This window comes from Phalacrocorax carbo, chromosome 10 (assembly GCF_963921805.1).
Source record: "Phalacrocorax carbo chromosome 10, bPhaCar2.1, whole genome shotgun sequence".
NCBI lineage: Eukaryota > Metazoa > Chordata > Aves > Suliformes > Phalacrocoracidae > Phalacrocorax > Phalacrocorax carbo.
Genome location: NC_087522.1, coordinates 12292959 through 12305427, shown reverse-complemented (window position 1 = coordinate 12305427; position 12469 = coordinate 12292959). Strand labels below are relative to the sequence as shown.

The following is a 12469-nucleotide window of genomic DNA, read 5'->3' as shown; positions in this document are numbered from 1 at the left end:
GGCAGTTAATGGTGTCTTTTCTTGCAGGACATCATTAATAATACATCCCTTGCAGAACTGGAAAAGCGTTTAAAAGAGGTTCCATTCAGCCCTCCTAAAGTTGGTAAGGATATATCAAAATGATCTTATTTCTGAAATAAAATTTCAGAGGAAAGAAAGTATTCTGATTATTTTTGTTCTTGGTCTGAAATGTAAATTCCCATATTAATACTTAGTGTTTTGATGAAAGGGACTTCAAACATGGGCAATATACATATAGTGCAGTTGTATTTAGAACTAATATGGAAGTCCGTAGGAATCATTCAACTTTATTTCAGATAATAAAAGAATTGATGTATTCAGTGAAGAGCAGTTTCATCATCTTCTAATGATGGCATTTTAGTTTTTAGCCTGATTTTTTTGGTGGTTCTTGTTGTTTAACAAGTAACTTGAAATTGTTTCAAATCTAATAGGCACTTGGACAAATAAAACCAAGAAAACTTACATAGTAGTGACTAGTCGTGTGTTCTAGAAATTATAAAAGTTCCTTTAGAGCTTGTCTTGCTTTGAGGTGAATGAAAGGATACTTAATCAAAGGGCAAGTTTATCTCAAGGTTCTGGAGTTTTTCTTAAACTGCTGTTTTAGAAAAGTAGAGTATGAACTGAACAGTAGAGTATGTTGCAAGGGAAAGTGTCAATGCATAATCAAAACCAGGATGAGTGATACTTTTTAATATGCCTGAATGTGCAGAGCAGATGCACTTAGGCTGTAGTACAGGACAGATAATAAAATGGATAATCTGTAATCTTCTTGGACATTAAGCAGGAGCTGTTGGTGCCTAGACCTAAGTAATACCATGCATATGCAGTGTATAGTAATTGCATGCAAACCTTTTAGTGGTGTATCCTCTGTAGCTTCTCAGGATGTAACATAATTTGGCAGATGTCAGATGCTATTTTTTGCTGATTTAATACAAAATAATAATTTCACTTCTTTTTTTCATGAGCAAAATGTGACCATAATGGTTAACTGACGCAGAAATGTTAATATTAAGTCAGAAATTATTAATGTGGTTCAGAACATACAAAGCAAAGCATGTTTAAAAATACTAGAATACTTCTGTTAACAGTTCATTTATGTTTTCTTTTGGATATGTATCTATTAAAAAATAAAAAACTAAGTTAGGCACTAAGAAATGTCCTTGTCAGATCAGCCAGTATATCTTAATGTTGGCTGAATCTCAGACAACTTTATTTTTTAAATAAATATTACAGGGGCTCATCTAGAAAAAGGCCTGATGTTTTGCTACTCTAGTTTTGTATGTAAGATTTGGATTCAAGTTTCTTTTTACAAAATACAACAAGAATGTAAGCTTACATATTTCCGTCGTATAAGGTATGCTGGTATTTCTGTATCACTGTTTTAAATCCTGGGTATGTTTCATCATTGTTTTAGCTTCTTTTGCTGGGCAGAATGCAATAAATTAAATGGAAATAAGACTTCACTTTTCAGTCTCTACCTTAATGTAAGGGTCATGATTTTGGCTTTTTAAACGTTTAACTTTCTTGTTCTTATGTAAAAATACAAAATAAAACTGTGCTTTTTTTCAAAATTTCTTGACATTTCAAAACTTCAGAAATTCTGAAAGTTGTATAAACTTATCCAAATGGTGTTATGCTCTGACAAAATAACTGTGAGGGTAAGCATACAGAGCTGCCTTTAACTTCTGTGGTAATGTGTTTACAAATTATTTTTTCTCCTCAGAAAGTGCAGAAGGGTTTCCAAGTTACGACACAGCTTCTGAACAACTTCATGAAGCAGGATATGATGCGTACATTACTGGACTCTGCTTCATCTCCATGGCTAATTTCCTAGGTATCTATGTAGCCTTTTTCAAACCTTTTCCTTAGTGCTATCTGTAGCTGCTTATTACATACTGAATTTCTTCTTCATTCATCAGGTTCATTCCTCAGTCCTCCGAAAAACCATGTGTCTGCTAGATCAAAGCTCATTGAACCTTTTTTTAACAAGTAAGTAGTTATTGTATCGAAAGACCTGCTAAAACACAGAAATATAACACTAGCCTTAGAATATATATCTCTAGCCTCAGAATCAATGGCTAACTGCATTTTTCTTTACACTTCAGTTTTGATTGGCTTTCTGGTTCCCGCTAGTAATGCTGCAGATAGGCCAGAATTTGTAAAGTGAATATGTCGTCTTTTGAGGAGAAGGGTTTACTTTCTGCTAACCTATAAAAGGACCCTCAGAGTACCTGGACTGCTTTAATGGCCTTGTCCATGTCAATATTGAGAACATGTTTACAGTTTAGAAAATTATTTTTGGAGTAGGCTTTGGGAGTTGTGGAACTGAAGAAAATCTCGTCAGCTGGTTTTTATGTTGTAGGATGCTGTCAGAACTGGTGATAGTTAAAACTGAGTACACTAAACAGTCTGGAAAAACTGAAATGTCCCTACTGTAATATCAATCCAAATAACATGAAGCTATTATATTAATGTTATCAGACAACCCATTTTTAAGAAGGCATAAAAACCTATATGATTACTGGTTTATGGGATGATGCTGTGATTGGTATTTTGCTTTTGAATTGGGTCTTCATGCAAGTTACTTGAACAAATTGAAGTAAGGCTTGAGAAATCTAGAAGTCTTTATGTACAGATTTGATTCTTTGTGTATTTAATGTATGGATTTTACATTATGAAGCTTGTAAAGAGAGTATAACCTGTCATAAAGGGGAAGAAGTTGAAATTAAAAAGCTGCTAATGCTTTAGTCTATTTGTTTTTTTAAATTCAGGAGAAATTCTGTCCTTTCTAACCCTATCACGCAGGAGTTGGCAAAAGTACTTACTTTAGCTTCAGATGGCCCACACAAATGAGGGATAATTGTGATCAATGGCCTTTGGCTTTCATTGATCTGGAAACCAAATGGCTGTAGCGACAGCAGTTAGGTGATTCTCTTGACACTGAGACATGTGAGGCAGTAACTCCATATATAGATGTTATGTTGTTATAAATTGTATGTAAATTCCTTAGATTGAACATGGACCCACACTGACCACTTCATTTGAATGTGAAGGCCATGACAGAATTGATCAGCATAATTTTATTTTAAGATAGGATTTGTCACAGGGTTGTTTTCAGTAACACCAGCACACACACGCCAGCCAGTAGGTGCTAACTGAGGGGGTTATTTTTTCAGTCGTTAACCAAAATGCTTTCAGTTCTTTCTAGAGATGCATGCTGCAAGAAGTACAAACTGAAACGTCTAAAACTGTCACAATAATACGTTAAATTTAAGCTTTTCAGGTTAAATAAGTTTGTGTACTTCAAATGTGACATTCCTCTAACAGTGACATCTCAAAGTTTGGAGAGGAAGCCTGCTGCATCTGTTCTGGCTTCAGAGTTAAGACTGCCTCACTGTAGTGAAAGGAAAAGTTAACAAAAAAGTTGTAGGGAGAACAACAGTGCCTTTCCCCCCCTCCAGCCCCCCATCCACCCCCCTCCAATCCACCCCTGCCAAGCAAGAACTGAAAATTACAAGAAAGTAAGTTATCCATTCTGTTATTATTCAGAACTTGTAGCTTCTTGTTTCAGGGAAGTTATATATTATTTTTAAATCATGAAAACTTGGAAGACTTGTTATGTCTTACTTGCACATCATCTTGGAAGCTTTGCCGTGTTCTAACTAACATCTGCCACCTCAACTCAGTGAGAGCATGGAGTTGAAACTGTCTCACCTTTTCGTTAGAGTGAGCAGGCCAAGACTTGTATTTTTAATGATTTTTTTACCATAATGCAAAATAACAAACCAGAATAAGGCAAATCCAGTCGGAGCTGTTCGATACCTAAATGAACAAGTCTTTTGCTCTGTTCAGTATGTCCTTGCAGACCAGATGGCTGTTTCCAGCACTTGGTCTGTTTAGCACCTGTAAGTAGCATCCAGGGCTTGTGCAATTTACATAGTTAACTTAAGGTTCCTAGTATGTGTGGTGCTTTGGGGTTTTTTTTGTAGGAATGCTCTGGGCTACCAGCTAGCTTCCTGCTACAACTAGTTTTCTCTAGTTTGTGGTCTAGAAGCTTTCCCTAGCTGAGCACCCTCTCTTCTTCCTGGGGAGAAAAAAAAAAACTATCTTCCTCCTTCCTCCAGAAGTTCTACCTGATCCTGTGGGCAGCAGTCAGAACAAGGAAACCTTTTCCTTTGTGCTGTAGTCATGTTCTTCAAGCAAAACACAAAGTACAACATGCAAACAGTAAGCTAAACAAATGAAAGTTATACTATCTGTCACAAAACTTTTTCCTGAAAGAAGCTCAACAGAGTAGTTTATTATAAGGCCATTATTTAGAAGCAATGTTCTCAGTTTGAACTAATATCAAGATAGTCTTGAAAATGTTCTTTAAAGCAGACCATTTTATGATTCTTTGGGTTGCCCATAAAGTCTTAATTTCAAGATCTCTGGATACTAGCTGTTCAAATACAGTTTAGAGATTAAACTTTTACATGATTAGTGTGACTGATAGGATTTTGGAAATGTTTTCTGTTTGAATAGACTTGCCACTAATGTGAGTAGTGGGAGTAAATTTAAAACTGAAAAATCAAGCTTAGATTTTTACAAACTTAGCCTTCAAAGGAAGGTTAATACTTTCTTCAGTAGTTATTTTGACCTTTTCCACAATGTTAGCAAATTTACAGAAGTTCCTGGCCTGCTGTTCAAGAGTGTTGGCCAGCACATAGGTTAATCTTCATACAGATTAATGAGGAATATAGGTAAAATCTTTAGTTTCAACTTCTTGTAAGAGTGGAACTGATTAAGAACAGACTTTGCCTTAGGGTTGTTTGGCTCTTTTAGGCATAATGCAGTAAGTTATATGATAAACAACTCAATAAGCCAAGAATTCCAGAGATGTATTTCTGTACTATTTATGCTTCGTGGTATATACAACATCTTTGAAAAATCATGTTCATGTGAACAATCTGCTGTGAGTAATCCCTAATGAACATTTAGCAGTTAGGATGATGGGACTTTTTGTATTGTAATATCTAAACTCTTATGTGTATCATTTGGATACTATATTGTATTATGTGCTTTGGAGTTGATTTGAAAGTTTTTTGACTTGTTTTGTTTAGAGGAACATCTCTTCTTCCATTTGATGTATGTATAAAAAAGCCTGGGTTTGTGCTATATTTGTGGAAAATGTCTCACCAGGGAGCTAGGGTCTCTGGCATGTATTGCAAATCAGTTAATTTCTCCCTCTGCTTTTCTATATTAATTTAATTTTCTTTGCAAAATTATTGCAAAAGAATGTCAGTGTGCCTTTCTGCAGTTTGGCCAATAGCTTTTCAGTCACAGCATAGTAGTAAACAATTGCTGTCCTTGTGCTTTCAGCCACATGTGGCTGTACTAGTTACTGAGCTGGATTGGTAAACTGATCTGGGTTTAAAAAGATGCCTTTTCTTTTTCCAGCTGGATCAGTTTCTCTACACAGTTTATCACACGGCTGTGAGAGCTTTCATGCTAGCTCAGTGCGGAGGAAGAAATTTGACTACTTGAGACTGCTTATGCAATGCTGTGAAATGGCATGATCATAGCCTTGCTCTCCTTGTTTTACTTGACTTGCCACAAAAACAATTGTATTCCAAGTGGCAGTCTCAAAATACTTCAGAGTTCCTCTGATATTTTTGTGTATTGAGAAGCAGACCTCTGTCCTCTGACCATGTGATCTGGCTGTAGTCTCTAAACAGTGTAGGAAATAACTTTTTTTTTAAAGTATTGGTCGATATAGCTTTTAAATAATTGTGAATTAATGCAGTGAAAAGCAACGTCATAGCTACAGATTAATGAATCTAGCCAATTTAAAGTAGGGTTCCTGTTGTCTTATAGACAACCTTATTAGTTTAAATTTTCTGCAGATAGATGAGGAATCTTACAACCATAATTACGGATACTTAATTATGGATTATGCTGCAACTCCTAAATTCATAAGCCATGTAATGTGTTAGTGCTACAAGATGCATTTACTTCTGTAATGTGCTTTAAGTGCACTTAATAGTAAAATCAGTATTTATACTATCTCTTTAGGGAGTGTGTGTGCGTGTTTGTGTGTGTCTATGTGCTGCTTAGAGAGACAGTTCTTTGACCAAACAATGTAGGACCAAAAAATGTAGGATTTGCCTCAGGGGATGAAAAAACTGATCTTAATCATCTTAGGTATATGCATTTTTTGCCATAAGTCTGTGCTTGTTGTTAGCCACTGTACTGCTTTCCTCAACATGATAAAACCTGGGGGAGGGCAGTTTAACTAGAATTGTCCCCTGAAGTTTCTGTTGTATTTTTAGTAAACTTCATCTTTATTTTTATGAAAACTGCTACCTAAAAAACTAAACTAGTTACTTGAGAACTTTTTTAAGTAGCTGGGTCCAAGAGTTCTGTGGGAGCTTTTTCTTCAGATAGCTCAGCTTAAACCCAATCTGCCTTTTTTTCTTTTTTTTAACTTTTGCTATCCTGCATGGATGATGGACAACCTTCATTCAGTGAAGACTAAACCGCTTTTACTGACTAGCTGAAATACTGTACATTTAGGCTATTCTTATCCCCTGCACTGGAGTCTGAAGAAGACTGTGGCTCCTACTAACAGTGACAGGAGATGTAAGAGTAAGAATGTTTTCCTCTGCTTCTTTGTAGAAGCTGTGTTCTGAAGCTAGCTTCATTCTCAAGATGTCATTCTTGTCCTGTTTAGACAGATAGCTATAATGAAGCCAAGGCTGTAGGAGTATGGCACCGAAGGCTAAACTTTGTCTCCTTTGTAAAATATCCTCCTTACCTAGTGCTATGCTGGAATTGTTAAAGTTTCTAAAATTAATTGGTGCTGATGTTTCTGATTTTTATTGGTAAAATTCCTTTTAGGTTCTGCACTGTTCACGGGGTCACAGTGCGTGTTACACTGTACCTTTCCTGAGACTCAGGAAGAGAAATTAGATGGGATGGTGTGTCTCATAACTGGTGGCAGTTCTCTGAAGACCCCGTGGCTCATGTGTGAACCTGTCATATAGTCCATTTTCTCCCCAGTGGTTTTTTTCCTTTGTGTCTCCTGAGTATTTATAATAAAGACAAGTTATCAACTGCATACCAGTAGACTTTTCAGTGATACAGGTAACCATAAGGACATAATATTCAAACTCTTAAAAACTAATAGTGTGGTATGCTACAGAGAATCTCTAGGGAATTACGGATCAATCTGCACACTTAAAATGTTTTTATCAGCTGTTTATATCAGTTATTACTTAGTTGAATACTGTTATTACTTAGTTGAATACTGTGACTGTAATCTGATAAGCATTTTAGAAGCTCTTTGAAGTTATGATAGAAAAGTTACTTATTTAGCCCTCTAGTGAACTCTATACACAGCAGATGTTTTGTAACAGCAATTTGGCATCTATACCCATAACAGGTATTTAGGCTACTTATTTTTGAGGAAAATAGTTTTTAAAGCTGAACACGAGTATTTATTGAAAGCATTTCTTGAATGTTTTGAGAAACTCTTCAGGTACATGTTAAAGGGCAAAAGACTTGTCCTCAATATCTTCACTAAAGTGTCAAGATGGCTTTTTGCCGTTTTATGGTTTTAAGATCCATTCTGTCTAAAGTATGATGCAGCACTCAGAAAATGGGAAAGTGTATTTGTGTTCAGAATGACAGCTTTTGCACTATTCATCATGTGACTGGCTCTTACTGTGCAGAGCTGCTACTTTCTAAATGTTCATTTCCCCACTTGTTTTAATTATTTTCATCGGTAACAGTTTGGGGCTTCTTTTGTTCTTGTTTTGTTGAGTAAGTAAAATTACTAGTGTGATACCAATTCACTTTTTGAATCTAGATTGTTAGATAATGGATTGGACTTAATTAGAGGGTCTGTTTGTTTTAATGTAGCTTAAGATGTGGTTGGGATGATCAATTCTGCTTCTTCAGAAGCAACATCTAAAAAACTATGAAAAGGAAAGCTTATTAAAAGGTCTTTAGGCAGGAATTTGCTAATGGTGCTTTTCTGTTTTGCTTCAGGCTATTTCTTATGAGAGTAATGGACATACCATATCTCAATTTGGAAGGACCAGACTGTAAGTAGCTTATTTCGTTGTAAACTTACTACCATTCTGACAGATTTCCTGGAGGGAGTGTAAAGATTAACTGTCATGTATCTAAAGCACAGGACGTCAGCTGTGTTTAGGTTATTAGCCACTTACCAAATGATCTAAACGTCCCACTCTATTTTATTTTTTTTTTTAAATGAAATAGCAAAACCATAAGTTCTTCAACTTTGACCCGAGAATCTGCATTATTGGGGATTGAGTAGAACAGGTTAAACTATTGTAATTAAATGTAACAGAGTTTGAAGTTAACAGCTTTATGGTTATTTTGAGTCACTATTCTTATGTACCATACAACATATAAAGAGGAGTCTTAACACTTTCCTCCTCTCCCTTCACCCCAGCAGTAAATACAGATGCACACTAGTGAATAGCAAATGGTTCTGAAAATTCTGGCCACTTGCCTTCACAATTTACACGCAGCAGTACCTTTACTTAATTTCAATCAAAACATCAGAATTCTTTTGCCACATGAGATTACGATTACATAGATGGAAAAATATTACTTGAAATATTTTTACATTTCAAGTTACAGACCTGGGGCTGTAATAAGTTGCTAATACATTTAAACGAAAACAGATTTTACTAATATAAAGGTCCTTACTGTTATGGGCTGTTATGCTATGAGGGAGAAAACTTCAGATGGGTGTTGCCACTGATGTCTTGACTTACAAAAATGTGAAGCCCTGGAGGTCAGTCTAGTCCCCGACTAGATGAAAGCTTAATTTTATACTGTGTAGTCAGATACACAAATGTCTTAAAAATGAATACCCATCTGGAAGCAATACTGATGTGAAGGCATTTTCCACTCCATGCATCAGAAAGCTCAGACTGGAGGATGAACCTTTATTAGATGCTAGTTTAATAGTAACAGAATGCAGTTCTAAAAAGATGGAAGTAACTACTGGAGAGGAAAATATATGCTGTAAGGGCAGATATTTAATTTTTAAATGCAGTTAGGTGATCAGATCACTGCATGCTGGCTCTGCAGGTCTATTGGAATGGTTATCTAATTATGTTGCATACTTCGTTCCCCAACTGTTTGATATTGAGTGGAAGAATGGGTAAATAATTTGGGTCATTGAGAGAGTGCCAAAGCTACTAAGCTGTAAAGATGGTACTTCCTCTTGCTAGCCAACTTACAGGGTTGTTTTGATACTTTGCCAAGAAGAGTTGCCAAAAAAGAGTCTGCCTCTGAAAGTCTCTCTCTTTTTATCTGAAAGCCACTCCTGTAGAACAGACTGATGCAGATGTTACGGCAGAATCTGAACCAGGGAGAATTTCTAAGCTTCAAAATGGAAAGTACATCTAGGGTGGCATGTTTGGCTGCCTGCTTTAGAAACTTTGATTTCTAGTCTGAGATTTAAATGCTACTGTAGTTTGAGGAAGCTATCTGTTTGTTGTTGTCTGTAGAGTGCATTTTTGCTTAGAAGTAAAGCCATGCAAAGAATAACGCCACACTTCTGTGGTAGGTATACTTGGAGACTGTTTTATTAAAAAAGAAAAAAAAGGTGAGGTACAGCTAACTAGGTAACTAAGTTTTGTTGTGTTTGTCAGTTTGTCCTGTACTGTTTTAGCTAGTTTGTGCAATTTTTCCAGAAATAATAGGGTACAGTAACATATGTTAGGTCAAATAATATTAAATATGTAAAAGTGACTGACATCATCATCTTTTGTTACTGTGTATTAAAAACTCCCTTAAAAAGAATGAAGTTGGTGCACAAAATGAGTGCAAAGCAGAATATGACGTGTTTCTCACCTGAGTAGGCAGAAGCTATAGAGGTTTTTTGTAGAGGATTCAAAGTGAATTTAAGAATAAACTGATACTGGAGGGTTAGGACTAGTGTCTTCTCTCTAATCAATAGAAAAAGGCTGTTATAATATCTGAAACTGGATTTTCTTTACGTTCTTTATGTTCTTTACTTATGTGGAACAAAACAAGTAGTCGCTCAAAACAAAACTTATTTTCTCTGGACTTCATTAAGTGTTCAGTATTTATGAGATGCTGAGTTATGGCCACATTTTTACTGGTGATATATGCATAATAGCGCTTCTGTGAAGATTTTCTTTTTTTAGTATTTTCATCCTGTAATTGAGTTCATGCTACAGTCTCTTCCTTAGAAGACAGATGCATTTGGAAATCTCTGTCCTATTTTCATGAGATGTTTTGGTTAGGAATTTGAGTTTTAGAGGCCTCTGAGTAACTGTTGAGTTCTGTTGGGTTTATGCAAGATGTTAAAAATTACTTGGGAATAAAAATTCCATTAACCCGTTGGGCAGGGGTGGGAAGGTTTAAAACCAAAGTGCATAAAAATCTGTTCTAACTATTCAGGGAACACCATAGCTGTTGAAAGCTACAGTTCTCAAGTTTGTGCAAAAATGAAGCCTTACTTGTGGAATAGGTTTACACCTAGAAACGTAGATGCTTTCTACTGTAAAGTATGTACCAGGCGGAGGATACTACCGCTTACTATAATTACTAGTCATAACTGAATTGTAGTAATTGCTAATGCTTAGCTGTATTTATGAAATTAATAATTCACAAGGCTTTCATCAGTAAAGAGTGCAAAGTTGCATCTTAACCAAATGTGGCAAAAAAACCCGAATAGGCTTGCCCTTGTATAACGGGCTCAACTGCACATGGAAGTCGGATATAGCAATAACAAGTGGTTGATGATCTGATTTTGGACATGAGGTCCATGAATAAAATCCACCTTGAAAAACTCTCCTATTTTAATGCTGAAAGCTAAGGAGGTCAGAAACTTGGAAAGTTTGTATCACAAAAGAATTCAGGAGGGTAACTCGCTGAGGTAAAAGTCAGTTCCTGTATCTCTATACCCAAAGAAGAGCTCTTCCTGAGAGTGTTTCCATGTGGTCTAGTTTAAAATCTGATCATATAAAGCTGTGTGTAGTTAACCCTTGAGATACCTTTAACAAACTGGAGCAGTAAATTATAAAGTGGAACACTCCAGTTTAATGGTTCAGCCTCTGTCTAACATCAAATGTCAAATGACAAGGGAAGATCTAGCAATGCGTCATGTGTAAAAACATAAATCCGCAGATACCTGCGGAGAGGCTCAATTAATGACTTGTAAATAGTTCCATATGAAAATGGAAAACATTTCTGTATCTTTGAACCTTAAAATATGGTATTCCACTTGCAGCTTTTAAAAATATGATAGGAATCCACAGGTTTTAAAAGCTCAAGTGTCTAGTGAAAGAACTTGTGTCACAGGTACATTGTGGTGATTTCTTATGTACAAATGGTCTTTACTGGGTGAGGTCAAAGGTCCATCTTATTCAGTAGCGTGCTTCTGATGATGACCAAAACCAGATGTATAGGGGGAAGTGTGTAAAAGTAAGGCAGATGTACAGTGATAATTTCTGCTGTACTCCTCCTTGTCCAGCAGTTTGACTTGGATTCTCTCTCTCAGATTCACAAAGCACCAAATAACTTCCAGTGTACACCAAAGACTTCTTTTGCACTTCTTTAGATGTTGGCCTTGATAGGCTTTTTTTTTCCTTGCTGTAGTTTTTAATTAAAAAAAAAAGTCTAAGTGTGTGTATTCTAGCTTGAACCTAATGTTATATGAAAACTGAATTGAACATTGTTTCATACTAAGTTTTTATTGACACAAAAAATGGCAACATTAAACTATAGCTAAGAATTTTTTAAAGCTAGAGCTGCAGCATGAAGCAGCCGTTGTTTTTTTCTTCTGTCCCTGAATTTGGTGCACAGGATGTAAAGGACTGGATTTGTGGGCATTTCCCACTGTATGTAATGCTGTTTCGATTACAGATGAGCCAGTAGGATTTTAGTATGTCTATTTCATGTATAATTGCGGGCACGTTTTCACTGGTGCCTAATGGAGTTTCATAGATCTTGGCCTGTTTTCTTATTTAAAGAAAAAAAAAAAAAAGGAAAGGAAAAAAAAGCTACATGACTGTTACCAGATAATTTTAGTGTAGTCTAAAGATAGCAATAGTGACTCTTATTTTAACAGATGCTTTTTTGTTTTGCAGTGCAGCCAAAACGAGATCATGTTCTTCATGTTACTTTTCCCAAAGAGTGGAAGACTAGTGACCTTTACCAGCTTTTCAGTGCCTTTGGTGAGTGATATAGTCTATCCTTCCTTATACTTTTTTCTTCCCCTCCTCTCTTTGTCATTAGCAGGTACCTCTGGTTTTGTTTGTTATTTTTAATCTGTCGATGCAGAGTTACTCCTAGTATAGGTAATGGTGAATCACCTTTTGTAATTTTTGGATGGTGTCCTGTGGACTTTCTTTGTAGTGATGTGTTGAAAATGTCTGGCCCGATTAACTGCTCTTTA

The 12469-nt window shown here is 36.0% G+C and overlaps 1 protein-coding gene across 5 annotated transcripts in view; it reads left to right on the top strand.

Annotated features, from left to right (window-relative positions):
• The window catches only part of PARN (poly(A)-specific ribonuclease), a 63051-nt gene that overhangs the window by 15787 nt on the left and 34795 nt on the right, over window positions 1–12469 (top strand). For all 5 annotated transcript variants that reach the window (XM_064461880.1, XM_064461883.1, XM_064461881.1 and 2 more), the window contains exons 16-20: window positions 28–103; window positions 1745–1855; window positions 1941–2010; window positions 8053–8108; window positions 12162–12248. In XM_064461880.1, the coding sequence (XP_064317950.1) occupies window positions 28–103; window positions 1745–1855; window positions 1941–2010; window positions 8053–8108; window positions 12162–12248 (400 nt within the window). The remainder of the gene's footprint in view (window positions 1–27; window positions 104–1744; window positions 1856–1940; window positions 2011–8052; window positions 8109–12161; window positions 12249–12469) is intronic.